A 20116-nucleotide genomic window follows, 5' to 3' on the forward strand; every position below is an offset into this window, starting at 1 on the left:
TGCTATGCTTAAAATAAGTTATTTTCTTTACATGGTCTAACCTGATCCCAATCAATTTTCTCGATGTCCACTAAAATCCTCATTAACTCAGGAATTGCTAAAGCAGGATGAGTGTCATTCAGTTGAATCGCCACCTACAGATATAAAGGGATCAATGAATATAAAATCACATATAACTGCATCTTTTTCATAATTTTACCCCTTGTAAACAGAAAATCGTATTGATTGCCTGTATATAATACATATCAAATGATTTAGAAAAGGTTCGTTTCAGTTTAGAATAACATCAATCCACTAGACACTTTAGTTTTCTGGTCTCAGAATTAGTTTAATATCTACAGACCTTATCCTTTGTTCTCATTCAAGCCCCTACAGTAGATGGTAATGTAGAAGAGATGCACAAAAGAAGCTGGGAATGGAGATGGAATAGGAGATTCTCCATCATTACATGGCTGTATGAATGCTCTGCATTCTTGGTGACTACATGCCATTTTTTTATGCAATGTTTCTGCTGACCGTTTTATGCTGTGGACCCATGTGCAATAGGAACTGAACCAGCATTAGTTTCATTGATAGTAATTAGCCTTGTTAAGTACATTTTTCATCCCACCAGTATGAATTGGATTAAAGGATATTTCCCTAAATTGACTGTGTTATTCATTTTCCTTCCAAAACAACAAGGTTTTGAAGTTTCTGTTCCAAGTTACTGACACTTACCTTGTCAGAAAAGGAATCAAAACAACTCCTAGTATCTTTGCAACTAAATTTAGAAGACTTGAAGCGACGGATAATGTCTTGAAGTGAGGCAGCAACAACAAAGTATTCCTGCTTTAGTCTCAATTCTTTGCCTTCAAAAAACTGAAACCAAAATAAAGTTAAGAGATGTTAAGCCTCCGAATAATACAATGAAAGGTATCAAGTTTCCAAAGTCAACACTTTTAACGTAGTCATTGGATTATATTTTATTTTAATTCCTTTTAAGAAGGAGGTTTAATTACATGGTGGCAATTCACTAAATTATTTCAGCCATAGTTCTGAAAAGAATGAAAAATTGATCCATCTTTGTAATGCTACAGAGAACTGTATTATCAGAAGGGACAAAAGTTTGGATTGTAGCCGAGTCTTCTTAGTGTAATTTATCTACCTCTTGCTTTGCAAGGCAATGATTGGACTTTCTGAACAAACTTCTATCCTTTATCATCTATCAGTCTGATGACTAGTGTTATGACAGCACAAATATGCATTTTTTTATGAATACTTAGAATATGCTATCCAGGGGAATAGTTTTTTCATTCTATTTTGAGAAAAATCTGAAATTGTGTGTATCAAAGTTTGTCCTTCGCTTATAGCAGCAAGTGATGAAAGAATCATTAAAAGCATTGACATTCACTTCTGATTCCAACAGAAGTATTCAATTCCAGTTTTACCTCAACAAAACTTTCCAGCCCTGTAATCTTTGCATCAAAGTTAAAATCAACAACAGTTTGCATTTATATAGTATATTTCATATTGCAAAACCTCCTAGGAAAATTCATATGAATGTTATCAAGCAAAGTTTGACATGAAACCATAAGAAGTGGTGTTGAGTCAGTCAATAGGTAGTCTTTAAGGAGCTTCCTAAAGAAAGAAAAAGAAATAGGAAGGTGGAGAAGATTAGGAAAGGAATTCCAGAGTTTAAGCTAAGGCAACTGAAGCCATGGTTGCCAATGGTGAAATGAGTGAAATTGAAGATGTGGAAAAGAAGAAGTGCAGATATTGTGGGTGGGAAATGGTAGAGCTGGAGGCGGTATAGAAGGTGTGGTAATGGAGGGATTTGAAGACAAGGATGAGAATTTTACAACCACGGTGTTGGCCAACTGGGAGATAATTCAGAGAAATGGGTTAATGAGACTTATACAAGAATAGAAGGAATAGGTACAGGAACACGAGTAGATTAAATGGTGCATCATCTCTGCTTCACTATTCAATATGGCTATGGCTGATATTTGGCTCATTCATTTTTTACTTGCAGAATTGGACATTAGAAAATATATGGATAAGAAAAGAATTATTCAGGAGTTAAAAACTAAACTGACTGGTTCAGAGTTTGTTCTAAAAATTGAAAACCCTGTTAACAATTTAGTGCCTAGTTTTAAAAAAGAACAAAATAAATGTTTGAAGCCAGAGGGCAAGAAGCACTGAGACAGGGGATCTCTCCTTGGATTGCAATTCCTTACTATCAGTATCCAGAAGCCAGGTGGATTGCCCGCAATGATTTTCTTGACAAAGTTAAGCAGATCAAATAAATGGGAAAATGATGGGCCTGTCACAAATACAGGTATGTCCCAAAGTCTAGACTCTGTTCAATTCAATACAGATTTTAAAAAACAACATGAGAGTTGCAAAACCACAGTACAATCTTGCAGTCAATGACATGAAAATGGCACAAAGATAACTCAAAGTGAAAAAGGAGATATTTTACAATGACTGACAATAAACTGGGGTAGCACACTGGAAATCAAGCCCTGCTATTCCTGGAGTTGTCACAAGAGTTAAAGCCTTTGAAAGAAATACACAAAATCCCCAAATTGTCTAACTTTAAGACTCATGTTGATACAAAGCATGGACCAGTTTTCTCCACTGAATAAGAATCACTATTTCTTAGAGGTAATTAGATTTTAGCTATGGGGAAATAATTAAACTTACTTAACAAAACTCCACAAATTCAAACACAAAACCAATTCCACACACATACACACATACAAGCATAAACAGGAACATAAAATAAAAGGGTGATAGGAGAACTGGAGAAAATAGCTCTGTTGTCTTTGTTCACAAGATTTTTCGTGTTGATTCTTACTGATCTGAAGGTTTCTCCTGAACCTTCCTTTTTCAAAATGCTTCCACTGGTTTGCAAGAGACACATGGTGGCTGGTTCTCTTATGAAAGGTCTCTGAGTTAGCCTGTTGAAAGTCACAAATTGTAGCATCTGCTGAAGGTTAGATACAATGGTTTTCTCGGGCTTAAGGTGGCTTACTGCAGCGAACTGAGAGAACTTTTTGGCTGCTGAAGACCTGCTAATTTACTTCTGGTCTACCTTGCTTCTCTCTGTCTTGTTCACAGCCCAATCTGTTCAGCTACCCAACAACCAATTGCATAGCTTTTGGCAGGCAGAGACCATTGTCACTGGTAACTGGTCTCGAATCCAGAAAGCAATCACCTTCGTTTCTAAACAACCCCATGAAACCAGTTCATCTGCACATTCTTGGAACCCACAGCTATACAAATAGGTTTCACAGTAGGTATTAAATTCCTCACTTTCTAAAACATGACTTTTAGAATGGTTCTTTAATTTTTTTTTCTTTTATTCACTTATAGGATGTGAGTGTTGCTGGCTGGGCCATCATTTATTGCCCATCTCTGGTTGCTCTCCAGAAGGTGGTGGTGAGCTGCCTTCTTGAAATCTGCAGTCCATGTGCTAGCTTTAAATGTGTTTCAGACCAGAGTTATAATCAGTTATTACATTGGTTGGTTTTGTAACCGGTAAGCTTCGAATTTTGCCAAGACAGAATGCTTAACAGTGACATGTGACAAACGGAGAAAAGAATGTTACTTCTGTTGTGTGTAGTAGTATGCCTATTGTTTAAATGTTTACAGTGTTCTTTTTTGATAGTATTATGGGGAGGTGTGATGGTGTCATTGAGGCTGAATCAGGCTGTTCTGATCCTAAAATGAATATCCAGTCACTTACCTGTGCCATCCCTAAGATCACCTATTTCCTCCTCCGTAACATGCCTTCTGTCCACCCCGCCTCAGTTCATTTGCAGCAGAAACCCTCATTCTCTCTAGATTTAACAATTCTAATGCATTTCAGGCCAGTTTATCACTTTCTATCTTCTGCAAATTTGAGGTCATCCAAATCCTGGCTGCTGATATTCTTAATCGCACCAAATCCTGTTCACATATTACCCCACACATGCGGACTCACACAGACCCCTGGTTAAGTACTACTTTTGCTTTAAAATGCTCACCACTATTTTTAATCCCTCCTTAGCATTGTGTCTCCCTATCACAATAGTCTTTACCAGTTCAACAATCTGAGATATGTTGAGCATCCTTGATTTTAATTGCTGAGCCATTAGTGCTTTCAGCTTCCTATGTCCTCAATTATGGAATTTACTTCTGAAACCTCTCCTCCTCTCCAGCTCACTTCTCTCTTTTAATTCAGTACTTAATACCTCGCTTATTGATGAAGCTTGTGCGCATTGGGCTTAATCTTATGTTTTTGGGTTGTGTTCATTTTGTTAAGTTTCACAGAGGTGTTCCCTCTGTGAGTCTGAGAGAGTTTTCTCACTGTATTGCTGCAAATTTAATGACCCACCCCTATGGCGACATTCTTGTCCAATGCTAGCCCTCATGTACCACTCACTGTACTTGGAAGAACTCACTGCTGCCAGGACATCCTGGAATGGCATCCCTCATGCTGACATCATTTGTAAAATGTTGTTGTGCTCCTTGACAAGGACTGTTACAGTTTGTGACATTTGCCCTGAACATAAAGGGAAATCAGTGCTTCACTTTGGGACAAGAATCTGGAACAATGTCCTCTTTCTCAGGACAAGCAGAAGACAGCATGAAAGCAAATCCTGCCAATATAGTCCATGATTTCCATCAAGTGGTCTCAACTACCTGGACAAATACCCAAAAGTGTAAGAAGGTCCTTCTCCACCAGACTAAGTGCCACCATCTTCTCTCTGCTATCTTTTACTTACTCCATCTCTGCTACTCTACTGTACCAATTTCCCACCAAAGTTCATGTTCTACCATTCTCACTACTGTCTGCAACATCTTCCCTCACTTGCTCTCACCCAACTCCCATACCACTAACACTACCTGGCCTCTATGTTGCCTACTCACTCGCTTGGGCCAATTCACCACTTTTCCTCACCTCCACTAGCCAGTTTCATCTCCATCAAACCTCTTTTGCTACCATTCAGGGAGAAAATAGCCCACAATGGGGCAGAAAGAGCCAAGATGATTGGTAGGCTTCCCAAAATTCACCTCCTCACTCCTTACAAGGAGATGATCTTGTCTGTGACTGCCTCAAGTGATTGACTAACCATGCCCAAGCTCTGGACTTTAATCAGAGGCTGCCCTTGAATTCTTGTGCTGGGACCACCTAACTGAAGGCTATTTCCCTGCCTGAGGACTGCTGACAACCTTGACCAGCTTCCTGAACCTGTCCGTGCCTGTACAGAATGGAAAGACAAGACAGAAATGTTCTAAGCCTAGGTATCTTCAGCTGAATGGCCAAAGCACAAAAAGGCAAGGCAAGGCTGTGATGCTGTGAGAATCCAGGTAGACTCAAAATAAGTAAGCGCTAAGGAAGCAGTGAATGGCCCTAAATGTAGCCTGATCCAACCTGTGAGCTGGGTGACTGCCCCTACACGTAAAGCATCTTTGTAGTAGCAGTACAACAATAACTATCGGTGCACCCAACGTGTAGCTTTAAAGTGCAAAAAGGTACTGTAAGTGGACCAGAGATGTTCCATGATGATATGGGGTGGCTGGCAAGTCTTCAATGCCGAAGTCTGTGGATTTGGATGTGTACAGTCTGCTTCCAAGAGAATGCCTTGAGATTTTTTTGCCAGGTGTTTTTAGTGTCTAGTGTCTACCTATTGGGTGGTAGAATGGAACTAGCATATTAATGTGATTATATTCGGTGGTAATGAGGGTGATAATGAGCAGTTAATCACCATTAATAGGTCTTTCTCCACTAACTAGCAAGAATATCATCATAACATCCAAAACCTAGTTGGAAATTGAGATTTGTTGATCCTGATGTCAAGAAAAGCCTCCCTCAACATCACATACGATTTTCGCAAACTTCACGCCATAGCCCATATCATTCAGAGTCTGGGAAGATTTCGCCAAAGAAGTGATTTTTGCTTATTAAAACCCTACAGATTGGAAAGCAATTCTTCAACTCACAGATGACCTGGCTAGGCTCAGATATGAGAACAGTTGCTCCTAGAAAAACAGTTAAATAATAGGTCAACTCAGTTTAGTTTGATAATTCCAGGCTGGAAGTGTTTGGTTAGAATTCTGAAGGTGTTATTTGAAGCCACGAAAGTTTAAGCTCATCTGTGTGAATAATCAAGGAAAAGGTTATCAACTTCTCAAGACTGGGAATTGAAAGAAACAGTTATGTCAAGCTGAAAGATGTGACAGAGAAGGGAACTCTCTCTCTGGTCAGAGCACAATACAGCTATTCATAAGTATAGGAAATGTTCATATGTTGGGTCTTTAAAATGATACCCTGTATAGGATTCTGTTCGTAAGTATGAGCATTTGTCAGTCGGATGTTTGTAAATCGGAGACTCCATGTAAATTTCTGTTTTATTGTTAAGCCAAATTGACAGCATAGCATGCTTATGTTTCAGTGAAAGACCACCACATTAAAAATATCAGTTGGGAACATTACAATTAGCAAAACCAGAATTACTAGTATTGAGTTAATTATATAAACATACAGACACATATACCACTTTTAGAAAATACTCTTAGTACTTACATTATCATTAGGGTAGAGAACTCTGCTAATATTTTCAGCCAGATTTCTGTCCAACACAGCCTGGATATAGTCTCCAACATTAACTGTTGAAAAAGAAACAAGTATGTTTGATATATAGTGTAATGAAATAAATAACTTTGACTGCAATTCCAAAGCAAGAATAGAAATGTCAGCCATCAGTAATACTAAATTTCAGTTAGTGTCAAAATTAATGTACAGATGATGTATTACAATAAAGGATTCATGATCATAATGTTTTGGCATTCTAGTTCACGAAGCAACAACTTTGATTCATATGACTAAAAAAAAACACTTAACTCTAATTATTACACCAGTAATTACACAGACTTGGGAAATCTCCCAGACCGAAAATTTGGACATGGGATGAGGCCGGGGGTGGGGAGATTTTAAAACTGGTGAATTCTATGTTAAGGCCATCAGGCTGTAGGCTCCCAAGGCCCCCAAGGCAGAATATGAGGTGTTGATCCTCCAGTTTGCATGTGGTGTCATTGTGGCACTGGAGGAGGCCCAGGATTATCATGTCATCAAGGAGTGGGAGGGGGAGTTAAAACGGTTGGCAACCGGAAGGTGTTGTCGATTATCGCATACACAGCGCAGATGCTCCACGAAACGGTCCCCGAGTCTGTGCTTGGTATCACTGATGTAGAGGAAGCCACATCAGGAGCAACAGATAGAGTAGACCAGGTTGGAGGATATACAGGTGAAACCCTGTCAGATATGAAACGTGTGATTTGGGCATTGGATGGAGATGTAGGGGCAGGTGTAGCACTTCATGTGGTTGCAGGGAAAGGTGCCACGTCTGGTGGGGTCAGTGGGGAGTGTGAAGCGGACGAGGGAGTCGTGGAGTCACCGGTCCCTATGAAAGGCAGATAGGGGTGGGAAGGGAAATATCTCTTTGGTCATGGGGTCTGATTGTAGGTGGCAGAAGTGGCGGAGAATGACATACTGGATGCTGAGATTGGTGGCGTGGTATGTAAGGACCAGGGAGATTCTGTCTTTATTTTTGTTGGAGGGAGGGGGTTCTGAAGGCAGAAGTTCAGGAAATGCAAGAGATGCTGTTGAGGGCATTTTTGATCACTGGAAGGGAGAAATTGCAGTCCTTGAAATAGGAGGACATCCAGTTGCCAACCATTTTAAGTCCCCTCCCACTCACATGATGACATGTCCATCCTGGGCCTCCTCCAGTGCCACACGCAAACTGGAGGAGCAACACCTCATATTCCTCCTTGAGCCTACAGCCCAATGGCCTTAAAATAGAATTCACCAGTTTCAAAATCTCCCCACCCTGGCCTCATCCCACGTCCAAACCTCCCTCTTATTCCCGCCTCCTTGACCTCACACAACCTGTCAATCTTCTTCCCCACCTACCTGCCCTACCCTTCCCACTAACCAATCCCCACTACTCCCTACGTATCCACCTATCACCTCCCCACCTATCTTTCTCCAACCCCACCCATCCTCCCTCCTGCCTCCTTGACCTGACACAACCTGTCCATCTTCTTTCCCACCTATCCGCCCCACCCAATCCGCATCACTCCCTACCTGCATCCACCTATCACCATCCCATCTACCTTACCCCAGCCCCACTCTTCCTCCCTGTACTTATTTCCCATCTCCCTTCCTCATTCCCATTTCAGCAGAAGGGTCCTGACCCAAAACGTTAACTTACCTGCTCCTCTAATGCAGCCTCACCTGCTGTTTTCTGCCAGTTCCACAGTGTGTTGTCCATATTAAAATAAGAATTGATTTCCTGACCATAACAGAGTGGCCTCTTTTCAAGCAGAAGTTAGGGCCTTTTAAGAAGCTGCTAACAAGAGTTTCTTCACAAACATCCTCAAGAATGTACTTAATTTGACCATATCCCTAACGGCACAGCACAGAGATCTTAATTATAGCTGCTATCAACTATACACCATAACCATGCTTCAGACCCAAGATAATCTATTAGTAGTGTCATAGAAATCTACAAGTAATACATAAAATCCTGGTCAGTGCTTTGGCCAGTATTCACCATCATTACTTCACTGATACAGAGAGAAACAACTGCAAATCACAAATGGCCAAAAGAGCAAGGAGACCCCAAAGTCAGTAATTCTATATTTCACAGAGGGTGTGCTGTTGAGGCAGCCACTAATCTCCTCCCCACAGTGAATGACTGGGTCTCGATGGTATGTGCCCACACTATTTCCCAAACCTCTGGCTCAAGTGCTTCTTCTCCCTCCCACAACAACAGGGTTCACCCTGTACACACGTTATATCCCACCAACCTTCACATTCAAACAATCTCCATCCACCATTTCCACCACATCCAGCAGAATACCACAACCAAACACATCTACCCTGCCCTGTCAGCATTCTGCAGGGTCTGTTGCCTCCGTGACACTCTGGCTCATTCCTCCATCACTCCCAACACCTCTTTATCCCTCCATAGTACCTTCTCATGCGATTACGAAAAGAGTAATACTTTACCTCCTGTCCCCTCGCTATTCAAGACCCGAGACACACCTTCAGAGTGAAACTGCTTTCAGCCTGATGTTCTGTATTCACTGCTCATAATGTAGTTTCCTGCACTTTTCAGAGACCAAATGCAAACTGGGTGACCATTTTGCAGACCCCCTCCACTCAGTCTACAAGAATGACTTCTACATTCTGGTTACTTGCCATTTAAATATAACATCATGCTCTCACACTAACATTTCTGTCCTATCCTGCTTCAGTGTTCCAGCAAATGCTAGTGGAAGCTGGATTAACAGCATCTCATTCTCCACTTGGGCCCCTAGCAGAATTCAGGAGTCAACACTGAGTTCAACAACTTCAGACCATGAACTCTCTTCTCTATTTGGTAACCCCACCTGCCCCATTACCACCCCTCCCCATCTGACATATGTCTTGTTTGTATGGGCTTATTTTCTATTTACACCCACCATCAACACCTAGTCTTCATCTATATTTCTTTCCTACTACCATTAGCATTCTCTTTGCCTTTTGCTTTGGATACCTTTCCCATCTGTTCCACCTTGTTCCTCCTCCACCCTCTTTTGCAACAGCCTCCCTTCAGTTTGAAAGGGTCCTATTGGATTGAAACACTAACACTTTTCTCCACAGATGCTGCCAGACCTGCTAAGTTTCTCCAGCACTTTGTGTTTTTATTCCTGTTATATGAGTGCCTGAATTAACTGCAGTCATTGGTGATGACCAATCCTGGTATGAAGCAATTAACTCAGATCTCTAGGATATTAAGGTGCTACTCAGCTCTCCATAAACTCCCCCGTACAGGTAATTCCATGCCTGTTCTACAGGTTATGAGGAAACAAAATTATAAGTGCCATGTCATTACTTGAAGGTTACATATGAGAATTAGATATCCTATGTTTTACCACGATTGGGTTTCAAAGAGACAAGCAATCATTAAGTCCTGTACTTCTTGCGTTGGAACCACTATTTTCTAGGGTACAGTGTGTATTCATGCTATTAGCCTATCCTATGTGATCTAAGCATACCTCAAAAAAAGATTTACCATTTTTGTAGTTGCGTTGGCCACAGGGAAATAATGTTTGAAATCTGTAGGCTGTTGCAAGAGCAACTTCCAGAAAAACTGTCAGGGAAGTATGCTGTTTTGCCCAGAAATGCAGATAATGCTAATCTTAAACTAGGGTAGACAAACAGGAGGCTGGAAGAACACAGCAGGCCAGGCAGCATCTGGAGGAAAGGAGTAGCCAACATTTCGGAAGTAAGCCTTTACCCGAAATGTTGACTGCTCCTTTCCTTCAGATGCTGCCTGGCCTGCTGTGTTCTTCCAGCTTCCTGTTTGTCTACTTTGGAAATTCCAGCATCTGCAGTTTTTTCTGTTTTCGTGTACCTTTCAAACAATGAGCCAATAGCCAGAAAGTTTAAATCACAACGCTAATAAAAAGTAGCAACGGTCTTCTTGCCAGTTAGATAATTATGTACATATTCATATGGTAGTATGAGAAGATGGTTCCTTGTAATATGGAGAGTCCAAATATTGTTCAGACAACAGGAACTGTAACAGGGCATCCAACAGCAGGTGGCAATGGTGAGAACAGGCACTGAACAGCAGAGTTTAAACAATTGAGTGGAAGCTCTGTACAGGAAAGGGTGTTTTCTTCAAATTAAATCAACTAGGACAGTGTTGGGGGAAAGTTCATGGAGTGTATTAAAGATTGTTCCTTGGAGTCATATTTTGGGAACCAATCGGGGGCAGGATATTTTGGATTTGGTATTGTGTAATAAAATGGGATTAATTATTGATCTCAGAGTAAAAGATTCTCTATGGAAGAGTGATCTTAACATGCAGGAATACCAAATTCAGTTTGATGATGAGAAAATTGAGTCTCATACTAGTGTCCTGGTGTTAAACAAAGGCAAATACATGAGATTGAGAACAGATTTTTACACTGGACTCTGTAAATAGACAAGGTAGGACAGTTAATGAACAATGGCAGACATTTAAGGAAATATTCAATTCCTCCCAAGTAAAATATATTCCAGAGTGGAAGAAAGATTGTTAGAGGGGGAAAAAACATCCATGGCTAAGCAAAGAAGTTAAAGATAACATAAAGGCAAACACTAAGGTATTCCATATTGCAAAGGTCACTGGCAGCCTGGAGGATTGAGAAATTTCTAAACACTAAGGAAGTGTTACTAAAAAAGTAATAAGAAGAGTTAAGGTTAATTGTGAAATAAGAAGAGTTAAGGTTAATTGTGAAAGAAAACTAGCACAAAATGTAAAAACTCATAACAAAAGCCTCTGTAAGTATATAAAAAGAGAACAGCTAAAATGAATGTTAGCCCCTTAGAGGACGAAACTGTGGAGTTAATAGTCATAGAATCCCTACAATGTGGAAGCAGGCCTTTCAGCCCATTGAGTCCACACCAACCCTCCGAAGAACATCCCACCCAGACCCACTCCCGTAACCCTGCATGTCCCATGGTAACGCACCTTCCCTGCACATCCCTGGACAGAATCCCGACATGGCAGATGGTGGAATTTGAATTCAAAAAAACATCTGGAATTAACAGTCTAACAATGACCACAAATCCATTGTCAATTGTGAACCCACCTGGTTCACTGATGTCATTTAGGAAAGGAAACTGCCATCCTTACCTGGTCTGGCCTACATGTGACTCCAGACCCACAGTGGTTGATTCTTAACTGCCCGCTGGGAAATTAGGGATGGGCAATAAATGCTGCCTAGCCAGTAACACCCTCATCCCGTGAATGAATAAAAAAAAACTATGGGCAATTTGGCATGGCCAATCCACCTAATATGTGCATCTTTGGACTGTGGGAGGAAAGCAGAGCACCTGGAGCCAACCCACACAGACACAAGAAGAATTGCAAACTCCACAAGGGCAGTTGCCCAAAGCTGGAATTGAACCCAGTCTCTGGCACTGTGAGGCAGCAGTACTAACCACTGAGCCACCATGTGCCAGTGGGGATAATAGGAATGGCACAGACACTAAATCAGTATTTTGACTCAGTTTCACAGCAAAGGACACTGAAACCATCCTAATTGTAATAATGTTATAGAGAAGTAAGAACTTAAAAAAGCTGTCATCACTAGGGAAAAAGTTCTGAGCAAACTATTATGATTAAATGCAGACAAGTCTCCAAGGACTGATAAGCTACATCCTAGAGTTTTAAAGGAAACGCCAACAGAGATAGTGAAAACATTGATTATAATGTTCCAAAATTCCCTGGCTTCTGGAAAAGTTCCAGGTGATTAGAAAAATGTTAATGTAATACCTTTATCCAAAAAGGGAGCAAGGCAATAAGTAGCAAACTATAAGTAGCAGATCGCTTAGTTTAATCTCTTTTAAATTATGGAGTGAATCCATTAGAGTCAGCATGTTTTTATGAAGGGTAAATCCGGTTTTACCAATTTGTTAAGTTATTTGAAGATGTAACAAGCAAAATGGATAATGGGAGTTCTGCAGATGTTGTGCATCTGGACTTCCAGAAAGCATTTGATAAGGTGCCGTACAAAATATTAATACACATGGTAAGATCACACTGAGTTAGGGATGTTATATTTGCTTGGATAGAGAATTGTCTAACCAACAGAAAGCAGAGAGGGGATAAATGGGCCCTTTTCTGGTTGGCAAGCTGTAACTACTGGGGTGCTACAGAGTTCAGTCCTTGGATCCCAACTATTTATAAGCTATATTAACTTCAATGCAGGGATTGACTGTACTATAGCTAAATTTGCTGATGACATGAAAATAGGTGAGAAACTAAATTGAAATAAGGGAATAAGAAATTTACAAATGAATTTGGATGGGTAAGGTGAATGGGCCAAAATTTGGCAGATGGAGTTTAATATGGATAAGTGCAAGGTTATCAAATTTGGTCAGAAGATTAAAAACACAACATATTGTCTAAGCGGATACAAACTTCAAAATGTTTTCGTGCAAAGAGATCTGGGTGTTCTCATGAAAAAACCACAGAAAGCTATTATGCAAGTACAGCAAGTAATAAGGAGGGCAAATGAATTTAGATATTTATTGCTAAAGAGTATCAAAGTAGGAAAGTGTTCTTGGAACTGTACAAGGCATTGGTGAGACCACATCTGGAGCACTGTGTAACGTTTTGGTCCCCTAACTTGACGAAAGACATAATTGCGTTGGAGGCAGTCCAAAGGAGGTTCACTAGATTAATGGGATTCAGGGTGAGCTTGCCAAATACATAATTGGATACATAATTGGCTTAACGGCAGGGGACAGAGAGTGGTGGTGGAGGGTTGCTTTTCGGATGCAGGCCTATGACCAGCAGTATTCCTCAGGGATCGGTTCTGAGTCTCCTTTTGTTTGTCATTTATATAAATGATTTGGATGAGAATATAGAAGGTGTGGTTAGCAAGTTTGCAGATGACACCAAAATTGGTGGCATAATAGTGAAGAATGTTTTCTAAGATTACAAAAGGATCTTGATCAAATTCGTCAATAGGCTGAAAAATGGCAGATGGAGTTCAATATAGATAAATGTGAGGTATGGGATTCTGCTACAACAAACAAGGGTAGGGCTTATACAATTAGTGGTAAGGCCTTGGGTGCTGTTGTAGAATAGAGAGACCTAGAGGCTCAGGGTACATAATTCTTTGAAGTTTGTGTCACATATAGACAGGATGGTTGCAAAGGTGTTTGGCATACTTGCCTTCATTGCTCAGTCCTTTGAGTTTAGGAGTTGGTGAGTCATGTTGAGGTTGTACAGGATATAGGTGAGATCTCTTCTGGAATACTGTGTCCAGTTCTGGTTGCCCAGTTATAGGAAGGGTATTACTAAGTTGGAGAGGGTTCAGAAGAGATTTTCCAGGATAATGCTTAGTATGGAAGGCTTGAGATATAAAGAAAGAAAGGCTGGAAAGGCTGGGACTTCTTTCACTGGAGCATAGCAGGTTGAGAAGCGACCTTATAGAAGTTTACAAAATAATGACAGATGTAGATAGAGTTAATTGTAGTTGTCTCTTCCATAGGATGGGGGATTTCAAGACCAGAGGGCACATTTTTAAGGTGAGAACAGAGATTTAAAAAAGACATGAGGAGCAAATTTTTTACACAGAGGGTGGTTCGTGTGTGAACCACCTTCCTGAGGAAATGATGAATGTGCATACAATTACAATCTTTAAAAGACATTTGGATAAGTACATGAAAAGGTTTGGAGAGATATGGCCAAGACCAGGCAGGTGGGATTAGTTTAGTTTGGGATTATGTTCGGTATGGACTGGTTGGACCAAAGGGTCTGTTTCCGTGCTGTATGACTCTATGACTCTATGAAAGGCTTGTCATATGAGGAAAGATTGAGCAGTTCAGGCCTGTACTCCTTAGAGTTTAGAAGAATGAGAGGATATCTAATTGAGATTTATGTAATGTTAAAGGGGATTGACAAAGTAGACACAGAGTGGATGATTCTCCTTGTGGGGCAATCCGAACCGAGATGCTGCTAGGTTAAGGCTAAGGGGTGTCAGATTTAAAACTGAGATGAGGATGAATTACATCTCATGAAGGGTCATGAATCCGTGGAATTCACTACCCCTGAGTGTGGTGGATTCTGGGACATCGAATAAATTTAAGGAGATAGATATATTTGTAATAGATTCCAGTATCACTGGAGGAGTTGCAGGTGTTGGCAAAGGAAATCAGACTTTTAGGCCAAACCTAGGCAGGGGCTCCTAGAGTGTCCTTAAGGTTCCTTAATGCTATGGAGGAAGATCTTCTTCTTGTCAATGAGCAGGATGCTGTACAGCTTTTGGGTAAGACCAGAAACATTTGATGTTCTGATGACTGTAGAATGGATCGAGGATGCATAGCTGGTTATGGCATCCAGGGTCATCAACAGTAAGGCGCAATGGAACATCTGTGCAAGTAAACCCACAACATAAAGTTGGAACGAGGTGCAGAAATTCAAAGAGGTCTGCAGTAGATCATTGAGTACTGACAAGGGTTGGGGGACAGCAGCAGCTTGTAAGAGCTACAGTATGAGTATTATGAATGTAAGCAAGCTAAAGGGGAGGACTGAACTCCCATATTCATGGTGCTGGTGAAGTTAGTCAGTCGCATCATCCTCCTAGAACTATCCTTCAAATCAACCTGTGACATGCTACTGAAGGACAGCCTGGCTGAAGCAGTGAGAGAAGGGTATTGCTTTAAAATGGAGGTTAACCACCCGCCCCACCCCCGAGATCTAAAATCTAAACACCCAAAGAGGTGTATACCTCACCGTATAATCTTTAAAAAGGAATGTGAAAAGGAGTATAATCAGTCTTTTAGCAACTTCTAGTGGTTAAATAAAATAAACCCCTGACACTCACTTTACAATCAACCAGTAACAATTTATTTATCTAATCCTAACAGTGAACGAATTAACTAAACTATTAACAAACCGAATAAACCCCATCTAACTACTAACCATCCCCAAATAAAACAAGATTCTAATGGTATGCTGTTTCAATAAATACAAGTCGCACTTATATAAAACAGAAATAAAAATTAGAATTTAGTCTCTCGAAATTACAGCCAGGTTATGTGTCTTCCAGAATATTCTGTGCCTTCTCCATTGAACGTTCTGTCAGGAACACCTTCTCCGTCAATTCTTCTATCAGGAATATTAACTAGTTGTGCGATTGGTACACTTGATTTAAATGGTACTTTCTCTAAGACTTAGAGGATTCTGTGAGAGCCAACAATTCTCTCTTGAGAGCTGATGGCTATTAACTCTGGCAAGCGGCAGTTAACTCTCCTGTCTTTGTCCAACTGCCCTCTTCTTTTATACCTTTGATGGCATATTAATTTTTTACAATAGGATTGGTCCTATGTTGTCAAAACCATCAGATTTAAATTTAATTGGTTATTGGTATCCAAGTGCCTGGTTCGAATTGATTGGCTAAATTCAAAACTTGTTGTCTTGATAACAAAACAAAACTGCTAACTGTATGGCCTTTTGATACAAATGTTTCAATTTAGGTGCTCTCTATGTACTTTCAAACTTTCAAGATGCTCACTGACATTTTGTCTAAATCTCTAAGCATAGAAAAAGCACAATCTTTTGAAGGGACCACGCAATGCTTTTCCCCCAATATTTTGCAAACACCAAATTCTAACATCCAATCCACAAATAGTCTACCCAACTTTGCAACAGTCTATTGGGATGGATTTGTAAAGGCTTAATAATGTCAAAGCTCAATTATCCTTCTTTGAAATTTGGGATCACATCATCTGTCTTGTGGGGAAAACCTGGACTCCTAAGACCAAGAAAGAGGATACCATCAGGGTGGTGACTGCTGGTACGGACAAGCAAAGCAAACACAGATTCTGTTCTTATTGTTCTGTATCCATAGGAAGACACGTAGTGGATCCTTTTCAAGGAACGCTCCAAAGATGTGGCGGAATTGAGAGAGGGCTGGACACTTCAAAAAAAGAATGCCTTCAATAAACACAGCCACTGCCCTCGGGACTAGAGATCCCATGTAGTGCAATGTTCTTCCCTTCTCACCAAACAAATATCTATCCTCAATCGCACTTTTCATAACCTAGGATGGTAGTTAATGACCTAATCAATACTCAAGTGGAAGTAGGAAAATTCAGAATGTGTATGATATTGGCTTTGAAAGTTTAAAAAAAATCTGAATGCCCTTGGAAAGCATGTTTGATGACCAGTATAAATAAGCAGCACATTATGAGGTTGGCAGATGGGGCTCAGGAGTTTTTGACTTTGTTCCATGCATTCAAAGTGTACTAGCCTTTAAAGCAAGGTATCATTCAAAAGTCATCAAATCCGCACACACCCGTCCATAGTCCTCATGATGACGAAAGACAACCTGTGTTGATTACTAGGCGCTCGATACATCAACTTAAAAGGACTTTACCTAGGACTAAGAAAGAATGTACAAGTTCTCAAAGGTTAAAAGCATTTCTGTAGTTTCAATTTGGCCCATAGTTATAATCAGCTGTCTATTGTTTGACAAGATTTTGAAGACATTGTACCCTGAATAAGCAACAGCACACTTTATACATACGTGAGAATGCCATTTGGGTCCCTACCACTTTCATTTGTGTATCTGGATGAAATATTCACCTTCAGCTCAACGTTTGAACTGGCCTTTGAAAGGCTAGATATCATCCTAATTTGCTTGTCAAAATTGAAAGTCAAACCAGTGAAGTGCCGACTTTTCCAAGTAAAAGAATGGTAGCTTGGGCACTTCATTTCTGAGGAAGGCATTACTCCTGATGATGAGAAAATCCGACCAGGACAGAAGTGATCCCAGCCTAAGACAGGGTGAGAATAGAACTGCCTGGGTTCCTTGGTCTAGCTGTTTACGATGGGAGGTTTGCTCAAGGCTGTTGGCCACCTTACTCCATGACTTGCTAAAAAAAATCAAAGAATGCTGAAGGAGCCAGTGGGAATAGATGTACAACACCTGATACCTCATGGAGCATCATAGGCAGCTGCCCTTTTGCGGTTTTAAGCAGATGCTATCTCATCACCTGTTGTGGCTACGCAGATTTCCAGATCCTTTTCATACTAGAAACCAAACCAGTTTCCTTGATCTTAGAGTGGTGCTCTTACTTGTACAAGAGCAGAAAAGAGTGGTTATTGCTCATGCCAGTTGGAGTCTCAAATTAAAAAAATAGCAATATGCAGAATTACCTCAGTATGAAACAATCTGTTAGCTTTGAGACGTCTATTTCCCAGACATTCAGAGACATTCTGATCAATGCAAAGTTTAAACTGTTTACAGACAAGAACTCAGCTACTTTCAAATGTCTACCAAGCTGGAGGAAGAAAGACCCAACAGGTCACAGTTTAAATCTAGATCCAAACAGTACAGACTAAAGCACTCCGCATGCAGATGCACAAAGTCACAAAACTGGCCCCAGGAAAGAACCAATCCCTGTATAGTTGAAGGGAGCTATTTGCCTTTGCCCATGCCCCAAGAGAAAGGCCACATTTCAATCATGATTTCCTATGGCATTCAGAGTAAAATTCAGCCGATTCTCACTGATTAACATATGTGAGAGATCCAAACCAGGTCTACAAAAGTAGTGCCAGGCATGGTTTTACCTAAGCCGTCTTTCTTAAAAGAGGACCTCAAACAATTTCAGCTAATTGACATGGCCTCACTGCTTGACTGGAATTCTCAACATCTGCCACCTGGCCCCAGCTGATGAGAAAAAAAATAGGCATGAAAACTGTTGAGATGCTGGGAGAGGAGCAGGGAGAGCGATGAAGTCCCCTAACAGCTGGTTCATGACAATTAGAAAGAGGTGATCCAACTCATTCTTCCCAAGTGTCAAGTGCTGATAGTGGATCATGATCAAGCGGGACACCAAGCAGCATAAAATATGCCTGTGCTGACCAGAGAACAATATTATTGGCCCTAGATGGTTGCTGATATTGATGACTATTGTGAGAGATGTACTTTGGCCAAAGTCGAAAAGCAACTTCACCCCAGCATGGGATCCCTAGTTGCCATGAGACCTCTGTAGATCTTGCAATGGATACTATCGTCGTTGGCCAGAGCAATAACAGGACTGAGCAGTTTTGAACTTAGGTATATCACCATCAAGCTTATGTAGGTCACCCTTGACCAAAGGCGTCAATTAAACTAAGAGTGTTTGTACATCATTAGTTTATGTGTTTTGGTGCTCCATGTTGGATTCACTGTGATCAGGGGTGCAACTTCAGAAGCGAGATCCTAAAAGTGCGTTGCAAAGTCTATGGCATTGATGCGGATCATATGACTCTTGGGGATCTAACAGATCTAAATCTCAGTGTGGATTTTCATCCACAGAGCCTGGACCCCATGCAAAGTACTCATGCAGACAAGGAGCTGAGAAGGTCCCTCAAGCAAATGCTGGATATCATGCCAATCCTTGCCATTTGCTCAGACCGGTGATGCAGAAAGAGAATGTTGCCCAAACATTCTAGCTATGGCATAATCAAACCTGTTGAGCATACAGCTGTTTTGTAATTGGTCACTATGCTATGCATGGTTGCCAGGATAGCAAGTCTTACTGTGGTTGGTTCGCTCGCCGAGCTGGTTCGTTAGTTCACAGATGTTTCATTACCCTGCTGGCAACATAATCAGTACAGCATCTGATGAAGCACTGTTGTGTTTTCCCACCTGGTATTTAAACCCTGCGGTGCAGGCGGGAAAACACAACAGCACTTTTATCAGAGGCTGCACTGATGATGTTACCCAGCAGGGTAATGAAACATCTGCGAACTAATGAACCAGCTCGGCATCCACCACAGCATCCACAACCCGAGCTACAAATCTACTCAAGAATCTTAAATAGCAAGTCTTAAGCAGGGAAGTGTGTTTCAGGGCCTCCAGCAGCAAATGATGGTGGAAAGGGATGGCATGAGCTGAGGAACTCGAGCAGTCAAGCTTTCCTCACTGGAGAGAAGAATATCTTTCTCACAAGGAGGCCTCATCTAGAGGAAGATACAGCTTCAGCCAGATGTGAGCTACAGAATTATTTCCATGTATGAGATAGTAAGAACTGCCAATGCTGGTGTCAGAGATAACACAGTGTGGAGCTGGAGGAGCACAGCAGGCCAGGCAGCATCAGAGGAGCAGGAAAGTTGACGTTTTGGGTCAGGACCCTTCCTCAGGATCCCGACCTGAAACGTCAACTTTCCTGCTCTTCTGATGCTGCCTGGTCTGCTGTGCTTCTCCAGCTCCACACTGTGTTATCTCGATTTCCATGTATTCTGTTTTTTTATAGTAACTTTAATTTGCCCTTCATGTTTGCAAAAACTGATGTGAATGGAATAAAGAATCCTTTCTTTATGATCTTTTGCTATCCACATTTCTCAAGGGTCACTGGGGTACTGCATTGTATCAGGCCTCACTATTCCCGGAGTCACCACAAATGTGAAGATTTAATTCAACTACCAAAAATCCAAATTTCTCTCTGACCGACAAATTACGCAGGATTGACTCATAGCTCTTAGAAATTAGAAACTCTATTCAGACATAAAAAAGTTACAGCATTTACTTTTTCCTCAAGAAAACA

General features: G+C 40.9%; 1 protein-coding gene across 3 annotated transcripts in view; it reads right to left on the reverse strand.

Annotated features, from left to right (window-relative positions):
* The window catches only part of pygl (phosphorylase, glycogen, liver), a 126027-nt gene that overhangs the window by 52393 nt on the left and 53518 nt on the right, over positions 1–20116 (reverse strand). For all 3 annotated transcript variants that reach the window (XM_048600214.1, XM_048600216.1, XM_048600215.1), the window contains 3 exons: positions 6554–6636; positions 718–858; positions 42–134 (listed from right to left, as the gene is read on the reverse strand). In XM_048600214.1, the coding sequence (XP_048456171.1) occupies positions 42–134; positions 718–858; positions 6554–6636 (317 nt within the window). The remainder of the gene's footprint in view (positions 1–41; positions 135–717; positions 859–6553; positions 6637–20116) is intronic.

Source organism: Rhincodon typus, chromosome 8 (genome assembly GCF_021869965.1).
Source record: "Rhincodon typus isolate 14 chromosome 8, sRhiTyp1.1, whole genome shotgun sequence".
NCBI classification, from domain to species: Eukaryota; Metazoa; Chordata; class Chondrichthyes; order Orectolobiformes; family Rhincodontidae; genus Rhincodon; species Rhincodon typus.